Consider the following 26,034-nt stretch of genomic DNA (forward strand, 5'->3'; position numbering starts at 1 on the left):
TTTTGGTAGAGATGGGGTTTCACCATGTTGGCCAGGCTGGTCTCGAACTCCTGACCTCGTGATCCACCCGCCTCGGCCTCCCAAAGTGCTGGAATTACAGGCGTGAGCCACTACACCCGGCTGACACCCTTCTTGAGAGAAAGATGAAAGAAAGAAAGAAAGAGAAAGAAAGAAAGAAAGAAAGAAAAGAAAAGAAAGAAAGGAAAGAAAAGAGAGAGAGAAAGAAAGAAAGAGAGAGAAAGAGAAAGAAATGGATTATGTGTTTGCTACCCATTCAAGCCTTCTCAGGTCAAATTCTTGTACTTTCTCAGTGGGGGTGGAGGATGGGGAGAGGAAGATGAAGCGCACTCTCTTTTCCTTTTTTTTTTTTTTTTGAATTGTAAAATACTAGGCACTTTTCAGTGCAGCAGACTGCAATAACACCAGGCCTGATTAAGGAATGACAATATGGAAGGCAGATGGCAGATGCATGGGTGCCACACTATTGCTTTTCAGTTAAATATTGCTTGGTGTTAGTTTTTTTTCTCCTTGTAAATCTCCCAAATAAAACGGTTTGCTTTCCCCAAGTTAGAAGTGTTAGCACGTCTTTTCTTTAAATATCTGTGCATGGCTGTTTTTTTCCCTGCCAATTTGTCACCATCTGTAACCCTCCCTTTATGAGACGATCTGATGACAGCAGTTATCTTGGAGAGTAGAAGTGTGGTCTTGAAGCGCCATGGAAGAGTAGAGTCAGTGTAGGCTGTGTGTGTGTGGAGTGTATGCTCCCCCTGCACTTGGTGTGTGTACATACAGAAACACAGTGTGCGTGTGTGTTGGCTCTGGGTGTGTTGTGCGTGTGTACACTGTGTGTGAGTATGCAGTGTGTGTACATTCTGTGGGCATCTCGTGTGTGTGTGGACTGTGTGCTGGGCGTCGTGCCTGCCCGTGTCCTTGGCGCCTTGGCGTCCATGCGCTCTCTGCACATAGGTAGGTACCACAGCTAGGTACCACGTGCACACCCTGAATGTGAGTGAACTGCCTGTGTGCTCTGTATTTGCCGGCTGAAGAGGGGCTGTGTGGACTACTGGGGGAAGACGTTCCTCAGGAGGGCATAATTTCTCTGAAGTGCTTAAAGGGGATGGAGACAGCCTGAAATTTGGGGGAAGTAGGCCAAGGAGTATTAGCAACATCTGGGCCTGGTTGAATTTCATTACTTTTCCTAGGAAAGTAAATTATGGGTGGCTTGAAGGAGGGTGCTGCTGAGATGGGGGGCGGACCATGAAGCGTGGAGGGGTCTCCGGTGTTGCTGGAGGGCAGCTGGAGCCTGCGGAGAGCCTCGGCGCGCTCCTCCCTCTCCCCCACCCTCCCCCCACCCCGGGCGGGGCTCCGCGTGGGGTGGTGGACTCGGGCGGGGGCGGGGGGGCGGCCGCGGCCAAGCCGGGGTGCTGCACGGCGGCCGTGATGGCTGGTGACGGCGGGGCCGGGCAGGGGACCAGGGCCGCGGCCCGGGAGCGGGCCAGCTGCCGGGAGCCCTGAATCACCGCCTGGCCCGACTCCACCATGAACGTCGCGCTGCAGGAGCTGGGAGCTGGCAGCAACGTGAGTGGGGGCCCCGGGCTCCACGGGTGGGGACTGGGTGGAGGGGGACGAGGCAGAGGGGTCGGCCGCGGAGGGGCAGGCGGTGCCCGGCTCGCGGAGGTAGGGCTGCCTCCCGGGCCTGGTGGAGCGGTGATAGAGAGACCCCAGGCCCGAGAGCAGGGTAGGTGGGAAGGGAAGGGCCCTCTTAGCAGCGGGGAGGGGTCCGCGAGGCAGGGAGCACTGGGGCAGGGTCTTGGGCAAATAGCCCTCTCTGCCTGACCTCGGTTGGCAACCCCGACTGTCTGGCAGATGGTGGAGTACAAACGGGCCACGCTTCGGGATGAAGACGCACCCGAGACCCCCGTAGAGGGCGGGGCCTCCCCGGACGCCATGGAGGTGGGCAAGGGGGCTTCCCCTTTCTCACCAGGCCCCAGCCCTGGCATGACGCCTGGCACACCCAGGAGCTCTGGGCTGTTCTGGAGGGTCACCTGCCCCCACCTCCGCTCCATCTCTGGCCTCTGCTCTAGGACTATGGTGAGGCGATGCTAAGCCATGACGTTGCACAAAACAGACTCAGGGCTCAACTCACCAGCTGGCCTCATTGCCCCCGGGCCCAAAGTTAACCCTGTGGCTCTGAAAACTGCCTGTGGCTTCACCCTCTGGTAATCTTGGATCCCTGCCCTGCATCTCAGTCACTCTCTGTCCCCCTGTGTTCCCCAGGTGGGATTCCAGAAGGGGACAAGACAGCTGTTAGGCTCACGCACGCAGCTGGAGCTGGTCTTAGCAGGTGTCTCTCTACTGCTGGCTGCACTGCTTCTGGGCTGCCTTGTGGCCCTAGGGGTCCAGTACCACAGAGGTAGGTGGGCCCACACTCTTCATCGGTATTCATAACTAGGGGTTCTGGAGGCCTAAGGGCCTCTAAGATTTTCACCTGTGGGAACCAAGCCTTCCCTGCAGAAAAGCCCCCGGCTTTGCTTTCTCTTCCCAACCTTCCTGCTGTCATGGCCCTTGCAAAGAGTTTGCCTCTTCCAGACAGACAGACTGACAGTCTCCTACCCTCCGGCCGTGTTCCCTACCACAGACCCATCCCACAGCACCTGCCTTACAGAGGCCTGCATTCGAGTGGCTGGAAAAATCCTGGAGTCCCTGGACCGAGGGGTGAGCCCCTGTGAGGACTTTTACCAGTTCTCCTGTGGGGGCTGGATTCGGAGGAACCCCCTGCCCGATGGGCGTTCTCGCTGGAACACCTTCAACAGCCTCTGGGACCAAAACCAGGCCATACTGAAGCACCTGCTTGGTGAGTGGGGCTGTTAGGGAGGCCTTGGGCCACCTATGTGCCTTGTGCCCAGCACAGGGCCTGGCACTTAGCAAATAGTGTCCATGAATGAGGAAGTGGATGGTTCTGTGAACACTCCAGAGGGTGGGGAGGCAGAGAGCAGGGGACTATTGAGAAGTGCGGATGGGTTTGATGGGGGCAGAACTCTGGATATAATGGAGGGCCGCTTCTCTGCACTCTGTTTGGAGCACTGTCGTGGTGTGGTAGACACCAGGGAGCCTGTACTGCTTAGATATCCTTGGGTCTCCATGGACAGGGAGAGGAAGTCACGGCTTGCTGTTTCAGACACTCTTCCTGGGTCTGCGTTAGCAGGACTGCTCATTGACAAGGCAAGGAGAGAAACCGAGCAAGGGCCAGGGACTCCCCCTCAGCAGTTAACGTAATTGCCACCTGGATCCTGTGTTCTGCCCCACAGAAAACACCACCTTCAACTCCAGCAGTGAAGCTGAGCGGAAGACACAGCGCTTCTACCTATCTTGCCTACAGGTGGAGCGCATTGAGGAGCTGGGAGCCCAGCCACTGAGAGACCTCATTGACAAGGTAGGGCCACTGAGCCAGTTGAGGGCAGGGGAGCAGGAGGGGCCTTGAGAGAGGAGATGGCCCAGGAACGCTTTGGGAGTTCCTGCACTAATCATTCCACTTATGGTCTCTACATAGATTGGTGGTTGGAACATTACGGGGCCCTGGGACCAGGACAACTTTATGGAGGTGTTGAAGGCAGTAGCAGGGACCTACAGGGCCACCCCATTCTTCACCGTCTACATCAGTGCCGACTCTAAGAGTTCCAACAGCAATGTTATCCAGGTGATGAGCTGGGAAAGGGTGGGGAGAGACTTAGGGACACTTTGCTGAGCCCAGACTTCCCTCTCCTGTGACAGGCAGGCTGGGCTGACCCCCCGGCCCCACCCCTACCCCTGCTCGGGAATTCAGGTTCTCATGGTGGGGAAAGCGAGGGGCTCACCTCCTTTCCTTGACATTGCAGGTGGACCAGTCTGGGCTCTTTCTGCCCTCTCGGGATTACTACTTAAACAGAACTGCCAATGAGAAAGTAAGGAACATCTTCCGAATCCCCATCCCTACCCCTTGCTGAGCTGGGCTGATCCCTGTTGACTTTTCCCTTTGCCAAGGGTCAGAGCAGGGAAGGTGAGCCTATCCTGTCACCTAGTGAACAAACTGCCCCTCCTTTCTTTCTTCTTTTCTTCCTCCCTCCCTCCCTCCCTTTCTTCCCCTTTTCCTTCCTTCCTTCCTCTTATTCTTCTAGTAGGTTTCATAGACACCTACTGTGTGCCAGGTCCAGTGGGGGAATTCTGAGATATAAGTTTCCGAGCCATCGCCACAGGAAGCGTTCAGTGTCGATGGGTTCATGGACCTAGATAGCTGAGAACAAAGCTCACAAGAGGGTCCTGAGGATTCAGGAGAGACTTAGGGAGCCAGCAAAGTCTTCCTGAAGAGATTGCATTTGAGCCAGGTCCTGTAGAATACATAGGAGTGGATGAGGGCATGCTGGGTAGAAAGTAGTTTAGGCCAGGTGCGGTGGCTCACGCCTGTAGTCCCAGCACTTCGGGAGGCCGAGGTGGGTGGATCACCTGAGGTCAGGAGTTCGAGACCAGCCTGACCAACAAGGTGAAACCCCATCTCTACTAAATATACAAAAATTAGCCAGTCGTGGTGGCAGGCACCTGTAATCCCAACTACTTGGGAGGCTGAGACAGGAGAATTGCCTGAACCTGGGAGGCGGAGGTTGCAGTGAGCCAAGATCGTGCCACTGCACTCCAGCCTGGGTGACGGAGAGAGACTCTGACTCAAAAAAAAAAAAAAAAAAAGAAAGAAAGAAAAAGAAAGAAGGAACAGTTTAAACAAAAGTGTTGATGAGGCTGAGCACAGTGGCTCACACCTGTAATCCCCACACTTTGGGAGGCTGAGGCCGGCAGATCACTTGAGGTTAGGAGTTCAAGACCAGGCTGGCCTACATGGTGAAAACCCGTCTCTACTAAAAATACAAAAATTAGCCAGGCATGGTGGTGTGCACCTGTAATCTCAGCTACTGGGGAGGCTGAGGCAAAGAGAATCGCTTGAATCCAGGAGGCAGAGGTTGCAGTGAGCTGAGATGGCACCACTGCACTCCAGCCTGGGCAATAGAACAAGACTTCATCTCAAAAAAAAAAAAAAAGTGTTGACGAGGGAAAGGCTAGGTGTGTCTGGACCATGGCAAGGGGTCCACTGTGGTAAAATATAGAACTCAAGGCAGATGAGAGGCTGGAGAGGTGGGCAGGAATGGGTTATGGAGGGGACCTTGAATAGCACACTACGGAGTTTATTCTGTAGCTCCTGGAGAACCATTGCATGCTCCAAAGTAGGGAGGGAGCGCAGTGCTTTGGGAAGTCAGTTTGTTTGGGGTGTGAAAAGTAGATGTGAGAAAGAAAGCCTGGAGATGAATTAAGAGTGTCTGCGGTACTCCGTGCTCTGAGTCAGGAAGGTCCCAAATGAAAGAGGTGGCAGAAGGAATGGTAGGAAGGGGAGGATGTAAGCGATATCATCAAGTCAGAATCATGAGTTCTTGGTGCCCGGATGTTAGAGGAGGGAAGAGGTGAAGATGGCTGAAGCTGTACGCTTTCATGATGGTGGAATGGAGGGGTCCCTTGGGAATTAGGGATGTCTGTAGGAAGAACCAGCTTAGGGTACATTGAGAAAGAGGAGACAGTGCAACGTCACAGGAATAGGAGAGACTTTGGAGTCAGACCTGGATTTCAGTCTCAGCTCTGCTGCTTGGTGCAAGTTGATTAATCTCTCTGAGGCTGTTCCCTCATCCATAAACAGGGGATCATAGCATCAACCTCATATGGCGTTTGGAGTAGGTTAGGGGTACAAACTTATGCTGCTGCATGTGGCAGATGCTCAATCAGGGTGTGGGAGCTGCTCCTTTTAGACATGGGAGTTTGATGGGACCTGGGCACCTTACATACAGAGAGGTCAGCAGGCAGCTGGGAAAGCTGTGTGGAGTCCTGAAGAGAGAATAAGCCTGAAAGGACCCAGAGGCCTGAGGGGCGTCTCCTTAGAAACCTAACCAGGCCAGGCAGGGTGTCTGTAATCCGAACACTTTGGGAGGCCAAGGCGACCTGATTACTTGAGGTCAGAAGTTTGAGACCAGCTGGCCAACATGGTGAAACCCCATCTCTACTAAAAATACAAAAATTGGGCTGGGTGTGGTGGCTCTCACCTGTAATCCCAGCACTTTGGGAGGCCAAGGCAGGTGGATCACTTGAGGTCAGGAGTTTGAAACCAGCCTGACCAACATGGTGAAACCCCATCTCTACTAAAAATACAAAAATTAGCCTGACGTGGTGGCGGGTGCCTGTAATCCCAGCTACTTGGAAGGCCGAGGCAGGAGAATCGCTTGAACCTGGGAGGTGGAAGTTGCAGTGAGCTGAGATGGCACCACTGCACTCCAGCCTGGGCAACAGAGCAAGACTCTGTCTCAAAAAAAAAAAAAAGAAAGAAAAGAAAAAAGAAACCTAAACAAAGGCTTTGAAGAGGTGAGACAGGAGGAGGACAGAGAAAGGACAGAAGGAGATCCTTGTATTTTAAGGGCAGTGGGAGAGTCAGCAAAAGAGATTGCTGTGGAGTAGGACAACCATTTGTCCTTCTGTCATTCATTCAGAAACATCTGCTGAGCATCCCTTGGCCAGACCCTCCTCTAGGCATATGGTGAACAAGACACTTCTACTACCCTCTGAGTGGGGGAGAAGGCATAAAACAGTTCGCTACACAGTTGTCCTATTTCCAGTTGTTGGGACTATATAGAGGAGAAGCATAGGGTTCTGAGAGCAAGTGTGACCAGGAACCTGCCTAGTTCCAGGGTGCGGATAGGCTGCAATGAAGGGAGAGGGCTCTACAAAGGCAATAGGTTATGCAGAGGCTCCAAGGTGGGAAGGCATATGGCCAGCCCACTGGCCATTCTCAATGGGAGAGGGAGCAGGAGGGGCATGCGGGCCAAGGCCTTCTGGACAGGTCCATAGCCTCACACTATGCAGGAGCATTGCGGGCCAAATTTAGGATTCATCCCGAAAGAAATGGAAAGGGAAACTCAAAAGTGATGTGAACAGATGTGTGATTTTGACATCATCTGAGTCAGGGGAGGAGATAATTTTTACAATTTGGGAGAGAACCACATCCTTCAACCCTTTGGAAGGGGCAAGAGGAAAGACTTCAGTTTGGCTGTCACCGTGTCACTGGTTGCCTTCAGGAAGCCTCCTGTGCTGGGATCTAGAGAAAGATGCAACACAAAAGGTTAAGATAGGATGAAAACTAAGAGTAGGCTGGGTGCAGTGGCTCACGCCTGTGGCCCCAGCACTTTGGGAGGCCGAGGTGGGCAGATTACCTGAGGTCAGGAGTTCGAGACCAGCTTGGCCAACATGGCGAAACACTGTCTCTACTAAAAATACAAAAATTAGCCAGGCGTGATGGCCTGCGCCTGTAATCCCAGCCACTGGGGAGGCTGAGGCAGGAGAATCGCTTGAACCCGGGAGGCGGAGGTTGCAGTGAGCCGAGATCACACACCTGCACTTCAGCCTGGGCAACAGAGGGAGACGCCATCTCAAACAAACAACAACAATAAAAAAAACTAAGAGTAAAGCAGGGTTCAGGAGAGTCTCAAAAGTAAGCACTAAGCTGAAGGTGAGAAGGTAGGGAGAGAAGGGGTAAGGTGAGATCACTGGTTTAGCTAACCACCCCCTCAGGAGCTGGGATGACTGGGATTGGTACTCAAACCTCTTCCTCTGATGCCAGCAGCAAGTAGGAGGAGAGGTGAGAGACAGGAGGAATTTGAAATACACAGAATATTAAGGGATCTAAAACTTCTTGGTAAGTAGAAGAAGAGATGGCCTTTGGCGATTAGTGGAGCCCAGGTGGGCCTTCAGGTTGAGTGGGAAGTGGTTTCTGGGAGGAGGGTTAAGGGAATTGGCACAGAGCAGTGTTGAGTGTCTGTTTGCAGGTTTTCACCCTGTTATTCAACAGATATTTATTGAGCACCTACTCTGTGGCAGATAGCTGCGCTTGGGTCTGAAATTACAGTGGTGAACAAAGCAAACCCAGCCCTGCCTTCATGGAGCCTCAGGGCCAGCAGGGGTGAGGCCACAAGAGTTTGTACTGGACCCGAGCAGGGCCAGGGCCGCCATGGCCCTGGGGTCATCAGGCCTGGGCCACATTCTCACTCTGCCATCTGCTAGTTTGTGATGGAAGTCAAGCCGTGTCATCTTCCCAAGCTTCTGCCCTGGGGTGTGAAATGGGACTCATCTTCACTTCATGAAGTTGCTGTGCGGGGAGGAGAAGATACACTGTATGGAAAGCCTCTAATAGAGAGTCTGATGCATGTCTGCAGAAGTGGTCACTAAATATTTCTTCTCCATGCTTTTCTCTCCCTTGGAGACCAGCGGGTAGTGGAGAAAGCAGCTAGCTTGAGGCCTGGCAGGATGGGAGGTAATAGAGGCCTGAGGACACCATGGCCCCGATCCCCTGTGAGGTCCAGTCAGCTGTTCAGTGAAGGCACGTGGTCACTGATGGGCTGGGACAACTAGCAGGGATCTAGGAAATGAGAAGGCAAAGCAGTATGGGAAGCAGACCCATCTGCTGGACAGACATTTGCAGAGCACTTACTCTGTGTTCTAGTCCCTAGAGACAGCAGTGAGTAAGCTGCTGTAACTTGGAACAATGCTCTGCTGGAACTCACCTTCTCCTTGGAGAAATAGATGATAAACAAGTACAGAAGTAAGTAAACATGGCTGGGTGCAGTGGCTCACGCCTGTAATCCCAGCACTTTGAGAGGCTGAGGCGGGCAGATCACCTGAGGTCAGTAGTTCGAGACCAGCCTGGCTAACATGGTGAAACCCCGTCTCTACTAAAAATACAAAAAATTAGCCAGGCATGGTGGCACACGCCTGTAGTCCCAGCTACTTGGGAGGCTGCAGCAGGAGAATCGCTTGAACCCAGGAGGTGGAGGTTGCAGTGAGCCAAGATCGCGCCACTGCACTCCAGCCTGGGCAACAGAGTGAGACTCCATCTCAAAAAAAAAAAAAGAAGAAGAAGAAGAAGAAGTAAGTAAACAATACTTAGCCAATGACGGTAAGCAGTGTGTCAGAAATGAAACAGGTCATCCAGAAAGGCTTCCAGAAGGATCAAACAGAAGAGATATTGGGCAGAGGTGGTGGTAAGAACAGATCTCAGCCTTGGGCAGGACTTGTTGCTGGGCTCTGAGGATCACCCGGGCCTTGACAGGTGCTCACTGCCTATCTGGATTACATGGAGGAACTGGGGCTGCTGCTGGGTGGGCGGCCCACCTCCACGAGGGAGCAGATGCAGCAGGTGCTGGAGTTGGAGATACAGCTGGCCAACATCACAGTGCCCCAGGACCAGCGGCGCGACGAGGAGAAGATCTACCACAAGATGAGCATTTCGGAGCTGCAGGTGGGGCAGGCAGGGGGCTGGAGACAACTGAGAGGGGCCAGCCTTGGCACGGACCACCCAGCTTCCCCTCCATGCCATCTCCCCAAGGCAGCCAGTCCTTTCCTCTTTCCCTTGCTTTTCTATGCTCCCCAGCTGCACTGCTGCTGTCCTGGGGAAAAAAAATGGTGTCCATTTAGGCCACCTCTCACTGGGTCATCCTTTGGTCCCTTTCTTGCCTGGGGATGCATGGAGGGATTGTGTTAAAAATGTATAACAGTTTGTATGAGATGTCCACAAAACAATCAGAATAGGCTGGGCATGGTGGCTGACATCTGTAATCCCAGCACTTTGGGAGGCCGAGGCGGGTGGATTGCCTGAGGTCGGGAGTTCAAGACCAGCCTAGCCAACATGGTGAAACCCCATCTCTACTAAAAATAAAAAATTAGCCGGGTGTGGTGGCACATGCCTGTAATCCCAGCTACTCGGGGGGCTGAGGTAGAAGAATCGCTTGAACCTGGGAGGCGGAGGTTGCAGTGAGCTGAGATCGCGCCATTGCACTCCAGCTTGGGTGACAAGAGTGAAACTCCATCTCAAAAAAAAAAAAAAAAAAAATAGAAGTGAAAGTTTCCACTGGGGGACCCGTACTGTGCCAGGCCATTAACACTTTAGATGTTGGATTATGGAAAAGTTGGGATGGAGTGTGGTTCTGGAGGAGAAGCCAGTACGTGCAGGGTGTTGGGAGTGGTATTTTATCAATTGTTAGGAAAATATTTGAATATCTAGGCCCCAGCTGAATGTCACATGTAGTGGTTATCCTTGTATAATAAGTGGTTGGGCTCCCAGATTGGAGGTGCCCAGGCCTGGAAAAGGGTATATTACAGGAAGGATACACCATGAAGCCAGTAGTTGTTGCTATGGCAATGGGAAGGGCTCCCAGGCTACAGCATACAGTGGGGGAGGGATCTGCTGGAAGCGAGTCGGGCAGGCAAGGCCTGAGATTTTTTTCTGTCAGGCTCTGGCGCCCTCCATGGACTGGCTTGAGTTCCTGTCTTTCTTGCTGTCACCATTGGAGTTGAGTGACTCTGAGCCTGTGGTGGTGTATGGGATGGATTATTTGCAGCAGGTGTCAGAGCTCATCAACCGCACGGAACCAAGGTGTGGGGGTAGCCCAGGGTGAGGGTGGGTTCTGTGGAGGTCTCCAGCAAGGCTGGGCATAGTGGACAGGCCCAGCCACACAGAACAACATTTGATAATGCTATGGGCCTTCCAAACATTGAATCAGAATGTCTATGGGCTTTTCCTCTGCGCTAGGGTTGCAGGGTGCTCCCTGTGATCTCTGTCCCCCAACTGCTCTCCAACCTGACCCCTACAGGCAGGTGTGTGGCCCCGGGACCAAAGAGGAACCCCGGGACAGCTTCCACATATGCCTCTCGGGACTCCTGCAACTTGCATGTTCCTGGGGGCTGGTTTGAGGGGTGTGAAGGGCATCCCACCTGCCCTTTTCTTATTTTCTGGTCTGGTTGTCAGCATCCTGAACAATTACCTGATCTGGAACCTGGTGCAAAAGACAACCTCAAGCCTGGACCGACGCTTTGAGTCTGCACAAGAGAAGCTGCTGGAGACCCTCTATGGCACTAAGAAGGTGGGCTTTCTGATTTTGCCTCCACGTTCTGATCCAGTCTAGCCGATGCTGCATACCTTCAGTGTGACAGGCACCATGTGCCTCATGGTGCACAGGTGCATAGTATGGAGCGCAGAATTTGGAAGCAAGCCGACTTGCGTTTCAATCCCAACTCATTCATTTTCTAGCCTGTAGGACCTTGGGCAGATCACCTAGCCTCTCTGACTCTCCATTTCCTGCTCTGTAAAGCAGGAATAACTTGGAGGGTTGTCAGGAAGAGTATTAGCTGAGTTAATGTAAGTGAAGCACCTGCACAGTACATGGTATGTATAGGCACTCGGCTTTGATGAGGAGGATGGAGAGGATATAATAAATAAATGAGTATTTAGTTTCAAGATGCCCCATTAAGTGGGGGGAGTGGACATGTAAACAAATACATTATATTTTGTGGTGATAACTGCTCACACTGAGTGAAAGACTTTTGTGCTATAGGACAGAGGTGGGACAGCACATTTCACCTGGGGGGATGGTGGGGAAGGGCATCAGAGAAGCCTTCTCTGAGAGGTGCCATGTGATGGAAAAGTTCACCAAGAAAGCCGGGGAGAAGGGCATTCCAGGGACAAGGAACGGCATGTGCAAATTCCTAGAGGCCAAAAGGAGCATGGTGGCTTTACACAGGTTCTGGCATGAGCTTGAGAAGAGGGCAACTGAGAGATGGGGTGTGGTAAGGTGGGCATGGGGCACTTGGGAAGGGACCTGAATATTGTATTGGGAAGTCCGGCCTTGATTCTTTCACAGATGGGGCTCCATGGGAGTAGCCATGGAGAGGAGAAACACAGTTGGGTTATGTATGAAATGATATTTCTGGTGGCTAAATGGAAGATGGAGGGGAGCAGCAGGGAAGCGGGGATGAGAATGGAGTCAGGGTGTCCAGTTAAGAGGCAATTGCAGGCCAGGCTTGGTGGCTCATGCCTGTAATCCCAGCATTTTGGGAAGCCAAGGCAGGTGGATCACCTGAGGTCAGGAGTTCAAGACCAGCCTTGCCAACACGGTGAAACCCCATCTCTACTAAAAATACAAAAAATTAGCTGGGCGTGGTGGCAAGCAACTGTAATCCCAGCTACTCGGGAGGCTGAAGCAGGAGAATCACTTAAACCTGGAGGTTGCAGTGACCTGAGACTGCATCATTGCACTCCAGCCTGGGCTACAAGAGCAAAACTCTGTTTAAAAAAAAAAAAAAAAAAAAAAAAAAGGGCAATTGCAGACTGAGTGTGGTGGCTCGTGCCTGTAATCAGCATTTTGGGAGGCTGAGGTGGGTGGAGTGCTTGAGCTCAGGAGTTCAAGATGATAGTGTTATAGGTCAGGGAAGTGGTAATCATTTTCCCCGTCCACTTGAGTGGATGGGAAAGATGATTAAGAAATCAAAGCAGGCAGGGCGCCGTAGCTCATGCCTGTAATCCCAGCACTTTGGGAGGTCAAGGTGGGCGGATCACTTGAAGTAAGGAGTTCAAGACCATCCTGGCTAACACGGTGAAACCCCGTCTCTACTGAAAATACAAAAAATTTAGCCGGGCGTGGTGGCGGGCGCCTTTAGTCTCAGCTACTCGGGAGGCTGAGGCAGGAGAATGGCGTGAACCCGGGAGGTGGAGCTTGCAGTGAGCTGAGATCGCACCACTGCACTCCAGTCTGGGTGACAGAGTGAGACTCCATCTCAAAAAAAAAAAAAAAAAAAGAAGAAGTCAAAGTAGTAGAAACTGCTGATAGACTGAATGTGGGGGTTAGGGAGATGGAGGAAGCTGAGTGACTCCCAGGTTTCTTGCATGGAGGACTGACTGGATATAAAATTAGTTGTGGGCCGGGCACGGTGGCTCATGCCTTTAATCCCAGCACTTTGGGAGGCCAAAGCGGGCAGGTCGCTTGAGCTCAGGAGTTCAAGACCAGCCTGGGAAACATGGTGAGACCCCTTCTGTACTAAAAATACAAAAGAAAATAGCTGGGTGTGGTGGCATGTGCCTGGGGTCCCAGCTATTCGAGAGGCTGAGGTGGGAGGATCGCTTGAGCCCGGGGGACAGAGGTTGCAGTGAGCAGTGATTGCACCACTATACTCCAGCCTGGGTGACAGAGCAAGACCCTGTCTCAAAAAAAGACAGATGTGGCACTGAGCAAACCCAGGACTCTTGTCCAGAGCTGAGAAGGGCTGCTAGCCCCAGTGACAGAGAAAGGCCCTCTGACTGGAGGACACAGCCATCTCTAGGGTCCTGGCTCTTTGTCCTTTAACAGTCCTGTGTGCCGAGGTGGCAGACCTGCATCTCCAACACGGATGACGCCCTTGGCTTCGCTTTGGGGTCCCTCTTCGTGAAGGCCACGTTTGACCGGCAAAGCAAAGAAATTGTGAGTCTACAAGATTCTTTCAACACTATGCCCTCAAAATTGACTGTTCATGTATGTGCAGACATATAGAAAAACAACGGGAGCCAGGCGCGGTGGCTCACGCCCGTAATCCCAGCACTTTGGGAGGCCAAGGCGGGTGAATCATGGGGTCAGGAGTTCGAGACCAGCCTGGCCAACATGGTGAAACCTGGTCTCTACTAAAAATACAAAAAATTAGCCGGGCGTGGTGGCGGGTGTCTGTAATCCCAGCTACTTGGGAGGCTGAGGCAGGAGAATCACTTGAACCCAGGAGGCGGAGGTTGCAGTGAGCCGAGATCGCACCAGTGCACTCCAGCCTGGGCGACAGAGCAAAACTCTGTCTCAAAAAAAAAAGAAAAGAAAAGAAAAGAAAAGAAAAACAACTGGATGTAAATTGATGAACAAATGAAGTAGTGCTGCTTTGGGCAGTGGGATTATAAGAGTCCTTTAAAGTTGTCTATGTGTTTATGTTTAACTCTATAACTAGAAGAAATATTTATTTATTAGGATATGATAATGGATGTGCTTAAAGTATTACCTGTAAGGATGTTTATGGTTTTTATGGCAATGTTGTTTATAATAGCAGAAAATGAGAACAGGTTAAATGTCCAACTATAGGGTAAAGGAAAAATAAATTGTGGTTAGGATGGGTTGTGAGGATCCTTAAATGGCTGATATATCTTTCAGCGAAAAAAGTAGGTTACAAAAAATATATACCTTATACAACATAATTCCATATTTTATATGCATATCAGGGGAGGGAAAAACTCTAGAAGTGGGTAATCAAAATGTTAAAAGAACTTATCTATGAATGAGTGCTTTATAACTGGTCTGTTCTTCAATTCTCAATTTTCCAAATTTTCTGTGAATGTCCTCTTTTCATAATCAGATAAAAATCATTGCACTAGGCTGGGCATGGTGGCTCACGCCTGTAATCCCAGCACTTTGGGAGGCTGAGGCGGGTGGATCATGTGGTCAGGAGTTCAAGACCAACCTGGCCAAGATGGTGAAACCCCGGCTCTACTAAAAATACAAAAATTACCCGGCGTGATGGCGGGAGCCTGTAATCCTAGCTACTTGGGAGGCTGAGGCAGGAGAATCGCTTGAACTCGGGAGGCGGAGGTTGCAGTGAGCCGAGATTGCGCCACTGCACTCCATCCTAGGTGACACAGCCAGACTCTGTCTCAAAAAAAAAAAAAAAAATCATTGCACTATATTAAATTATAATATAATTTGATGAACTTATTGTCAATTAAAATGTTTATTTAATTAAGAAAAAAGCCAGCCACAATCCCAGTACCTTTACAAATGGTGTTTCCTTCTCATCGTCTCCAGGTGCTCGGCCGTATTTCTTTGGTCTAGACGTTCCCATTTCCCCTAGGTGGACGGGGATGGGGCACCAAGGGTGGATGGGTGGGGGCAGGGATGCATTCAGTGCAGGGGAAGGCTGACTTTGCCTCCTCCCTCCCAGGCAGAGGGGATGATCAGCGAAATCCGGACCGCATTTGAGGAGGCCCTGGGACAGCTGGTTTGGATGGATGAGAAGACCCGCCAGGCAGCCAAGGAGAAAGTGAGCGGTGGCTAGGGTTGGGGCGCCATCTTGAGGTGGGGTTCAAGGATACAGTTTTGCTAGGAACCTGGGGAAGGAAACAAACCCTTAACCTGGTCTCTTCAGGCAGATGCCATCTATGATATGATTGGTTTCCCAGACTTTATCCTGGAGCCCAAAGAGCTGGATGATGTTTATGACGGGGTGAGTACCTACGCTCATCAGTACTGAACTTCAGCCCTGTAGAGGGCACTGTTCCCTGGGCTTAGAAATTGGGGCTCAAGCACTGGGAAAGAGGTGCTTGTCGGTTTCTTTTAGAGGCAGATGGAGGTAACCAGCATTGTTAAAATGTTGGCTCTGTGACAGGCTGCAGGCCAAACAGCAGTGAAATATAGTGTTAACGAGCCAAGATTTGGAGTCAAGCCTAATCAAATTCTGTTTCTACCCCTAACTTTGTAACCTTAACAAAATCTCTCTAGGCCTTGGTTTCATTTTCTGTAAAATGGGGGTCCTACTAGTGCCTTCCTCATAGGGTTGTTGTGAGATAAATGAATACAGTATGTAAAAAAACAGCACCCATAACATAAATGGCCTTTAAATATTGCCAATTATGGTTTACTAGATATTTTACAGTTGAGGAAACTGAGGTTTGGAGAGATACTAATGAGTAGCCAAACTGGGGCTATTATCTTCTCCAATGGATTCTCTTGCTCTCTTTCTACTTCCCACCTTTCCCACAGTACGAAATTTCTGAAGATTCTTTCTTCCAAAACATGTTGAATTTGTACAACTTCTCTGCCAAGGTTATGGCTGACCAGCTCCGCAAGCCTCCCAGCCGAGACCAGTGAGAATGACGGGGTGGACATAGACACTAGGGGTGGCAGGAGAGGTGGGGGAAGGTTTCCTGGGATGGGGGAAAAGGGTGGCAAGACTGGTCCCAGACCGGCGGCCCCATACCCTTGCAGGAGGTAGGGCAGGGCTGCTGGGAGGGGAGCAGTGTCAGGAGAGTCGGGAGCCTCAGCCCCTCACTCTTCCTCCGCCAGGTGGAGCATGACCCCCCAGACAGTGAATGCCTACTACCTTCCAACTAAGAATGAGATCGTCTTCCCCGCTGGCATCCTGCAGGCCCCCTTCTATGCCCGCAACCACCCCAAGTGTGTCTGAAGCAGGAGGGGCTGGGTGCTGGGGCCTGGGCCTGTGGTTGAGCTGGGAGCAGGGCTGGAGGTGGGATTCAGAAGTACCCCCACCATGTCCTCACTTGCTATTCCTCACCTACCAGGGCCCTGAACTTCGGTGGCATCGGTGTGGTCATGGGCCATGAGTTGACGCATGCCTTTGATGACCAAGGTAGGGGCCCATGGAGTCATCCCCTCTAGCCTAGAATTCCCAGTGGCTCCTGCAAGGCCTTGGGACATTGATGTAGCCCCAAGGGCCCTGAAGTCTGTGGACCAGGGCTGGTGGGGGCACTGCTGCCCCCAAGAGATGAGCTCTGGTTTTGGTGGGGTGCAAAGGTGAGTTCTCCTCAGGGCGCGAGTATGACAAAGAAGGGAACCTGCGGCCCTGGTGGCAGAATGAGTCCCTGGCAGCCTTCCGGAACCACACGGCCTGCATGGAGGAACAGTACAATCAATACCAGGTCAATGGGGAGAGGCTCAACGGCCGCCAGACGCTGGGGGAGAACATTGCTGACAACGGGGGGCTGAAGGCTGCCTACAATGTGAGTGGCCTGACCAGCCCTCCAGCGGCTGAGGCCTGCTGGCCTGGGGTGAAAGGTGCTGGGTGGATGGGGGCAGGCCTGGATGGGCTTGCTGCCCACTGTTCTGTCCCCAGGCTTACAAAGCATGGCTGAGAAAGCATGGGGAGGAGCAGCAACTGCCAGCCGTGGGGCTCACCAACCACCAGCTCTTCTTCGTGGGATTTGCCCAGGTATCACCCTCTCGGAAGGCCTGGGGTCTGCCCCTTTGTCCTGCTCCCTCCTGAGTATGTCATTAGAAGAACTCTGGGGCACGTGTCAAAGGGGCTGGTGAATGGGGCTGAGGCTGGGGCATGAAAGGTGGGCTGGGAAGGCCCATGCCCAGAGCCTCCGGCCAGCCAGGGCCCACAAAGGCAGCCTGAAGAGGCCTGAGCGGGAGAATGCCTTGGTAGGATTTCGCATAGTTCAAAGGGCAAGGTTGTCGTGCTTGCGGGGCACAGGGTGGGGCAAAGGGTGGCGAAGGGGGCAAACGTTCATCCTCACGCTGTTCCTGTGAGGGAGACATGCAGGAAACTAAAGCTCGGGATGCAGAGTGGCCTGTCCGGGGCTGCCCAGGAATAGAGTAAGTGGCAGAGCAAGGACCCAGGCAGAGCCTCCGCTGGGCAGCCACAGCAGGCAGCTTCTGGGGCTCCGCTTTTTCCCCTCGTCATGTCCATGCTGGGCAACCCGATGTCCAGGGCAGTTTTGGAAGGAACTTGGGAGGGGCTGCAGCGGTGGTGGTTTGTGCCCCTGGGATGGCTGTAGCTGACTCTAAGGCCCAGCTCCACACTAGACACCATATGCCCCCATGTCTGTCCTGGCCCGCAGGTGTGGTGCTCGGTCCGCACACCAGAGAGCTCTCACGAGGGGCTGGTGACCGACCCCCACAGCCCTGCCCGCTTCCGCGTGCTGGGCACTCTCTCCAACTCCCGTGACTTCCTGCGGCACTTCGGCTGCCCTGTCGGCTCCCCCATGAACCCAGGGCAGCTGTGTGAGGTGTGGTAGACCTGGATCAGGGGAGAAATGGCCAGCTGTCACCAGACCTGGGGCAGCTCTCCTGACAAAGCTGTTTGCTCTTGGGTTGGGAGGAAGCAAATGCAAGCTGGGCTGGGTCTAGTCCCTCCCCACCACAGGTGACATGAGTACAGACCCTCCTCAATCACCACATTGTGCCTCTGCTTTGGGGGTGCCCCTGCCTCCAGCAGAGCCCCCACCATTCACTGTGACATCTTTCTGTGTCACCCTGCCTGGAAGAGGTCTGGGTGGGGAGGCCAGTTCCCATAGGAAGGAGTCTGCCTCTTCTGTCCCCAGGCTCACTCAGCCTGGCGGCCATGGGGCCTGCCGTGCCTGCCCCACTGTGACCCACAGGCCTGGGTGGTGTACCTCCTGGACTTCTCCCCAGGCTCACTCAGTGCGCACTTAGGGGTGGACTCAGCTCTGTCTGGCTCACCCTCACGGGCTACCCCCACCTCACCCTGTGCTCCTTGTGCCACTGCTCCCAGTGCTGCTGCTGACCTTCACTGACAGCTCCTAGTGGAAGCCCAAGGGCCTCTGAAAGCCTCCTGCTGCCCACTGTTTCCCTGGACTGAGAGGGGAAGTGCATATGTGTAGCGGGTACTGGTTCCTGTGTCTTAGGGCACAAGCCTTAGCAAATGATTGATTCTCCCTGGACAAAGCAGGAAAGCAGATAGAGCAAGGAAAAGGAAGAACAGAGTTTATTTTTACAGAAAAGAGGGTGGGAGGGTGTGGTCTTGGCCCTTATAGGACCCTGTGCCAATAAACAGACATGCATCCGTCGGCCTGTCTCTCTTCCTTCAGTCCTGTTTTCATGTATCCATTCACTCATTCCACCAGCATCTACAGAGCAACTACTGTATGCCAGCCACTGTCCTCAGTGCTCATTTACTCACTAGCGGATACAGGGGACTGAGATTTGAAGCCCAGAGAAGACAGAGAAAGAGAGGCAGGATGGAGGAATGGAAGGAAGTTGAGTCTGACTGGGCAGAATACATTGTCTGCTAACTGGTGGCCATAGCCCCATCCCCAGCTGTTCTACAGCTGGAAGGATTTGCTGCTTTCCTCCACTGGTGTGTGCAGCCAGGCCTGACACTGAATGTGGGTAACTACTGGGCCAGGGTCAACTTGGAAGATGGGCGGCCCTTACCCTGCAGTGGTGGGAAGTCCTGGGCATATCACTCCCTGAGCCCCCAGAGCTCAAAGCCCTGGCCTCTGCTTGTAGCTGAAAAGACAAACATTTCCTTCTAGCCTCAAAGGCTCAGAGCTCCCAAGAGTCAGCCATTCCACCTACACACACTCATTAGGCCTATCAAGTGCCAGGCACAGAGACTGCATATATGGCCCTACCCTCCAGAGTGAGGGAGGGAAAAGGAACGTTGATTGAATACCTCCTGTGTTCCAGGCACCTGTGCTAGGTGGCTCATTTCTTTATTCATTCATCCATTTATTAATTTATACATTCATAGGCTTATTTTCAAAAAAATACTGCTTTATCAACAATGTGTCAGGCACTGGTGATACAAAAATGAATAAGATAGGTGAGGTGGTGCGCCTGTAGTCCCAGCTACTCGGGATGCTGAGGTGGGAGGATCACTTAAGCTCAGGAGTTCAAATCCAGCGTGGGCAACATAGCAAGACCTCATCTCTTAGGAAAAAAAAAAACAAAACTGATGAATGAGAAGTTTCTTCTTCCCTTAGGTGACTCTTCTTCTGTTGGCACTTTCGCCTTCATGAGCTCACCTAATCCTTGTGACAACCGCCCTTTACAAATACTCTAGTCTCCATTTTACAGATCTATCCCTAACTACTTCACTGCAGTCAAAGAGAGCTGAACTGAAATGGAAGCTCTGATAGTTTTGTGAGCTTCAGCCTGTTCCCTAAACTCCACGAGCCTCAGTTTCTTCACCTATGAAATGAGAACTACAGCAAAACAGTGGAAAGAGTCCAATCTCAATTCTCTTTATTTTTTATTCTTGAGATGGAGTCTCACTCTGTCGCCCAGGCTGGAGTGCAGTGGTGCAACCTCCACCTCCCAGGTTCAAGTGATTCTCCTGCCTCAGCCTCCTGAGTAGCTGAGATTACAGGCGCGTGCCACTACGCCCAGCTAATTTTTGTATTTTTAGTAGAGATGGGGTTTCACCATGTTGGCCAGGCTGGTCTCAAACTCCTGACCTCAAGTGATCCACCTGCCTCAGCCTCCCAAAGTGCTGGGATTACAGGCGTGAGCCACAGCACCCAGCCTCAATCTCAATTCTCTTTAAAACTCAGTGCTTTAGGCTGGGCGCAGTGGCTCAAACCTATAATCCCAGCGCTTTGGGAGGCCGAGGCGGGCTGATCACAAGGTCCAGAGTTTGAGACCAGCCTGGCCAACATGGTGAAACCCCATCTCTACTAAAAATACAAAAATTAGCTGGGCGTGGTGTTGTGTGCCTGTAATCCCAGCTACTTGGGAGGCTGAGGCAGAATTACTTGAACCGGGACCTGGGAGGTGGAGGTTGTAGTGAGCTGAGATTGCGCCACTGCACTCCAGCCTGGGCTACAGATCGAGACTCCGTCTCAAAAACAAACAAACAAACACAAAAAAACCTTAGTGCTCTCCAAGGTGCAAGTAGGGATGAGTTTGTTCAGTGTGGAAGGGGAGGAGTGAAGCTCTGGTTATGATTGCTGCTGGTCCTTGGCCCCTTGGTGAATGGCAATAGTATGTGTCCCACAATCTTTCCATAAAGAGCTGTATGTGGATCTCTGTCATGTGACCTCAAAGTGCTGGCTGGCCACAAAAGGAAGAAAGTAGCCGACTGCTCAGAAAGGAGGAAAGTGTCCTGAGGAACTCCAGGACCCAGGGAAAGCACAGCCTGAGTCTCTAAGAGCATGACTCCAGGGTAAATGGCTGTGTGTATTGGAAAGAGGAGGCCATCACATCTGCAGGCCTGGTCTAGCTCCAGCTCTGCCATCCTTGAGCTGTGTGACATTAGGCCTTCAGGTCTCAGTATCTTCTGCAGTCTGTAAAACAAGTGAATTGGATGAGACGATCTTTGAGGAGCATTTCTGCTTTAATGCTCTAAAAAGTGAATCCATGGGCTTAGCAAATTCCGGAACCCAAAGAGATAGTAAGTGACTCGTGACATTCAGATGAGATTTATAATGTCAGACAGCATAATGACTGAGGAGACAGGCTTGGCAGATAAAGCCTTACCCTTTCCCTGACACCTAATTTCAGAGGCCAGCTTAGGATTCTGACAGGCTGGCCAGTGGGTTATTAAAACCTCATATTGCAAAAAGGTCAAAGTGTCAAATGATGATGATGATGGCTAGCCTTAATTTACTGGGTCACTATTTTGCTTAAGCTTGTGCTAAACACTTTAAACATACCTTCTCATTAAATGCACACAATGATTTGCAAGGAGGTTCTATCATTGTCTCTATTTTACGAATGGAGAAACTAAGGGAAAAGATCACGTAACTTCCAATGTCAGACAAGACAGATTGCATTAAAGTTAGATTTGGAACTCAGATGCCCTTAATCACTATCAGTTAGTCTTCCAACATGACAGAATTTAGACTGAAACACACACATCTGTCTTCTGGGCAATTTCATCATGCTTCTGAGTGGGACCATCACCAGCAGGTGCATTTCCATGCAACCCAGATTCCCTGGGCAAGGCACATGTGACAACCAGACAGCTTCGGGAAACCTAAGCACACATTGAGCTGAAATCAAGCCAGGGAACACCTGTTTGTTGAACACTCTGCAGGTGCTTGGTTCCAGAGGCAAGCCAAGGTGAACATCAGGTAAGAGATGTAACCTTTACCCTTAGTAGCCCTGTCAGGCTGAGTATGCGTATGTGATATGCTCTGGTGTGTCAAGGCAGAAGGGGAAATAAGGGATGGTGCTCCTCGGTGGACACAGGGAAGCAATTATTGGTAAAGTGCTAGGCCATCCCTTATGCAGTCCCACTGGTAAGTCTAACTAATTCCCATCCACAATAAGCTAACATATGCCAAGAAGTATGATTTCACACCCTTGATAGCACTTTGGAAATGTCCGGGTGGAAGAGAGTCCCTCATAAAAATAAGCACAGTTTTCTGCAGGATTGGAGGTCCTATTTTTTTTTTTTAATTAAAAAAAGCAGGCTGGGCGCAGTGGCTCATGCCTGTAATCCCAGCACTTTGGGAGGCTGAGGTGGGTGGATCACTATGTCAGGAGTTCAAGACCAGCAGGAGAATCGCTTGAACCCGGGAGGCGGAGGTTGCAGTGAGCCGAGATCGCGCCACTGCACTCCAGGCTGGGCGACAGTGGGAGACTCCATCTCAAAAAAAAAAAAAAAAAAAAAAAAAAAAAAAAAAAAGGCAGTTTTAGTGGGTCTATCATGATTTACAAATGGAGAAACCTCATGATTTTCCAGTGCCTAGTTCTGGCCTCCAAAGACAGCTCCCAGTGGGTCATTATTATACACAAAGATGGCCTGAAGATGAATGCAAAGCCATTCATTCATTCATTCATTCCGCATGCATGCATTCTGCAAATATTTATCAAGGCTCACTACAAGCCAGGCGCTAGGCTGGAGGCTAGGAGCATAAAGATGAATAAGACACAGTTCCAGGCCGGGCGCAGTGGCTCATGCCTGTAATTCCAGCACTTTGGGAGGCCAAGGCAGGCAGATAACTTGAGGTCAGGAGTTCAAGACCAGCCTGGCCAACATGGTGAATCCCCGTCTCTACTAAAAATACAAACATTAGCGGGGTGTGGTGGTGCATGCCTGTAGTCCCAGTTACTTGGGAGGCTGAAGCAGGAAAATCACCTGAACCCGGGAGGTAGAGGTTGCAGCAAGCTGAGATCATGCCACTGCACTCCAGCTTGGGCGACAGAGCACAGTTCCTGTTCTCCAAGGGCTCAGAGTCTAGGGAGGGAGAGGTATGTGCCAAGCATGATGAGAGCACAAGGGAAGAAATGAATAACCTAAAGGTAGGGTAGGAAAAGCTTCCTGGACTGGTGACATTGAGCTGGAGCTGAAAAACAGTGAAAGGTGTTTCATACAGAAGGAACAACAATGTGAAATGGCCAGTCACCTGAAGGGGCAAGGCTTACTCAGAAATGGTGAAGTGTTTAGAATGATCAAAAGGGGATAAGTGATAGGGGCATAATAAGGGATTATGAGTCTGTAGAAGGGTGGTAGTAATAGTAGGTATGAAAAGAAAGAATTGTAAAATCTTCTGTGGGACTAGGTATGAAAGGGAAAAAAGGTCAGGTGCAGTGTCTCACGCCTGTAATCCCAACACTTTGGGAGGCCGAGGCGGGCAGATCACTTGAGGTCAGGAGTTCAAGACCAGCCTGGCTAACATGGTAAAACCCCGTTTCTACTAAAAATACAAAAAATTAGCCAGGCGTGGTGGCACATGCCTGTAATCCCAGCTACTTGGGAGGCTGAAGTAGGAGAATCACTTGAACCCGGGAGGCAGAGGTTGCAGTGAGCCGAGATCGTGCCATTGCACTCCAGCCTGGGCAACAAGAGGGAAACTCCATCTCAAAAAATAAAAAAGGAAAAAAAACACAATAAAAAAAAATTTGCTGTCAGTCCTAGGAATTAAGAGTAAGAAGGGCCACAGCACAATCTGGCTGTTTGAAGAATACCTCACAAAGAAAGAAGCAAGCCAGTGGAGACAGTGCAATGCTGAGTGCTGCCAGGAGCAAACCTGGTGTTATGTAAGTGATGGCTTTGGGTTGAACAGTTCTCTGATGTGTGAGCTATCCATAAGATAATGTAGCTCTACAGCTTAGGCCATGTCTAGGGGGCAGCATGGCAGGCTTACGGATGTAATGTAAGGAAGGAGGAAGGAAGGGTCAGGTAATGGGTTGGCCCCGATTAGAGAGCAGTTTGGCCACAAGGCTGGGAGTTTGGTGATATGGTAGAAAGGAGTGCTCCTAGAAAAATAGTTTGGCTGAAATGAAGCATGAAGCAGGACATCAGTGTTATCGGGGCCTTGAAAAAATGGCCACAGCTGGGCACAGTCACTCACACCTGTAATCCCAGTATTTTGAGAGGCCAAGGTGGCGGATCACTTAAGGTCAGGAGTTCGAGACCAGCCTGGCCAATGTGGCAAAACCCCATCTCTACTAAAAATACAAAAATCAGCCAGCATGATGGCGGGCACCCGTAATCCCTGCTACTCAGGAGGCTAAGGCAGGAGAATTGCTTGAACCCAGGAGGTGGAGGTTGCAGTTAACTGAGATCGTGCCACTGCACTCCAGCCTGGCGACAGAGTGAGACTCTGTCAAAAAAAAAGAAAAAAAAAAGAAAAGAACGGCCAGACATTTGCATTTGGCAAGAGAAACTTGGAAGCTTGAGGGCTTGGAGGTGGGGAGTAGTGGACAAGAATATTTAAGTCACCCTGCAGATTTGAGGTAACTGGAAAATAAAATGACAACTGCCTGCTTTCTAGTTGCCAGACACCTACCTGGGCACTTTAAATACCTCGGCTCATCTTTCTTTCTTTCTTTTCTTTTCTTTCTTTCTTTCCCTCCCTCCCTCCCTCCCTTTCTCTCTTTCTCTCTTTCTTTCTTTGACTGAGTCTTGCTCTGTTGACCAGGCTGAAGTGCAGTGGTGCAATCTTGGCTCACCACAACCTCTGCCTCCTGGGTTTAAGCGATTCTCCTGCCTCAGCCTCCCAAGTAGCTGGGACTATAGGCGCACGCCACCATACCTAGCTAATTTTTGTATTTTTAGTAGAGACAGAGTTTCACTATGTTGGCCAGGCTGGTCTCGAACTCCTGACCTCATGATCCACCCGCCTTGGCCTCCCGAAGTGCTGGGATTACAGGCGTGAGCCACCGCTCCCGGCCTCATTTCTTTATAACAATTTACGAGAGATACTTTATGATTCACATTTTACAGAAGCAGAAACCAGGCTGAGAGAGATTAGGTAGCTTGCCCAAGCTTCATGGCTGGTGAATGGCAGAATTTGGTTGTAAATACCAGATCTATCTATAAAGCTTGTGTTCTCCTGCCCTCAACGTTTTATTTCAAAACATTTCCAACCTACAAAAATGTTGAAACATACTACAACACCTATTCATTTACTCTTCATCTGGAGTCACTTGAGCTTTATTAAAGCCACATCACCTTACCTCCTCTAAGGTACTGGTTGGGGTGTGACTGGTACATGGCACAAAATCTGCAATCTGATAGAAGGAAGTCATGGGGCCGGGCACGGTGGCTCACACCTGTAATTCCAGCACTTTGGGAGGCCGAGATGGGCGGATCACCTGAGGTCAGGAGTTCAAGACCAGCCTGGCCAACATGGTGAAACCCCGTCTCCACCAAAAATACAAAAATTAGCTGGGCGATTGGCACGTGCCTGTAATCCCAGCTACTCGGGAGGCTGAGGCAGGAGAATCACTTGAACCCAGGAGGCGGAGGTTGCAGTGAGCCAAGATCGCGCCACTGCACTCCAGCCTGAGTAACAGAGCAAGACTCTGTCTCAAAAAAAAAAAAAAAAAAAAAAAAAGAGAAAAAGAAAAAAAAAAGAAGGAAGTCAGGCTGGGCGCGGTGGCTCACGCCTTTAATCCCAGCACTTTGGGAGGCCGAGGTGGGTGGATCACGAAGTCAGGAGATCGAGACCATCCTGGCTAACACGGCGCAACTCCATCTCTACTAAAAATACAAAAAAGTAGCCCGGCGTGGTGGTGGGCGCCTGTAGTCCCAGCTACTCGGGAGGCTGAGGCAGGAGAATGGCATGAAACCGGGAGGCGGAGCTTGCAGTGAGCCGAGATGGCGCCACTGCACTCCAGCCTGGGCGACAGAGCGAGACTCCGTCTGGAAAAAAAAAAAAAAAAGAAGAAGGAAGTCATGGATAAAGAGGAGTTTTAGAAAAAAATCCCTCTACAGATGACTGAAAAGCATGAAAATGTATGGACACCGTGAAGCCAGAGATAGAATAGGCAGAACAGTTATGGACTGTTGAATTTTTGTCTGCAGACCAGCGCTGGGGGAGTCATTGGCAATGGCAATGGAAGGTCATGCCTAGAATCCAAGCACTGAGTGGAAAAGAGCAACAGGTATTTAAAATGGATTCAGACCTTCACTTCCGTATCTACACAAACATTTACCCAACATTCACTCTGTGCTATGTTGTACTAGGTGTCTTTTTCTTCAATGTGTCAGAACCCATAAAATAAGATTCCTAGAAGACTCCTGAGTGTTCCCACTAGGTGAAGGGGAGGAGTTACTTCCTTTTTTCTCACCTTACACACACACACACACACACACACACACACACACACACACACAGCTGAAGAAGAAACTCTGGGGTTTGCCTAAAACAGTCAAGGGCTTTGAAGACTGAAAGACTGAGCTTTAAATTTTGATTCCGCCGGGCGC

General features: G+C 51.1%; 1 protein-coding gene across 3 annotated transcripts; it reads left to right on the forward strand.

Annotated features, from left to right (window-relative positions):
• The first annotated feature begins 1,388 nt into the window (after positions 1-1,388).
• ECE2 (endothelin converting enzyme 2) lies at positions 1,389-18,439 on the forward strand. Of its 3 annotated transcripts, none has more exons than XM_003806582.6 (19): positions 1,389-1,578; positions 1,867-2,091; positions 2,278-2,413; positions 2,639-2,854; positions 3,309-3,433; positions 3,551-3,697; positions 3,876-3,941; positions 9,164-9,352; positions 10,344-10,486; positions 10,859-10,973; positions 13,233-13,343; positions 14,833-14,931; positions 15,037-15,114; positions 15,651-15,754; positions 15,954-16,064; positions 16,190-16,257; positions 16,437-16,627; positions 16,741-16,836; positions 17,471-18,439. In XM_003806582.6, the coding sequence occupies exons 1-19, from the start codon at positions 1,540-1,542 to the stop codon at positions 17,645-17,647; spliced, it is 2,436 nt and encodes an 811-aa protein (XP_003806630.1). In that variant the 5' UTR covers positions 1,389-1,539; the 3' UTR covers positions 17,648-18,439. The 3 variants fall into 3 exon arrangements, with proteins under 3 accessions (XP_003806630.1, XP_003806629.1, XP_003806628.1); XM_003806581.4 differs by having other exon boundaries at positions 1,390-1,578; positions 1,867-1,953; XM_003806580.4 differs by lacking the exon at positions 1,867-2,091 and having other exon boundaries at positions 1,391-1,578.
• The last annotated feature ends 7,595 nt before the right edge of the window (positions 18,440-26,034 follow it).

This window comes from Pan paniscus, chromosome 2 (assembly GCF_029289425.2).
Source record: "Pan paniscus chromosome 2, NHGRI_mPanPan1-v2.0_pri, whole genome shotgun sequence".
Taxonomy (NCBI): Eukaryota; Metazoa; Chordata; class Mammalia; order Primates; family Hominidae; genus Pan; species Pan paniscus.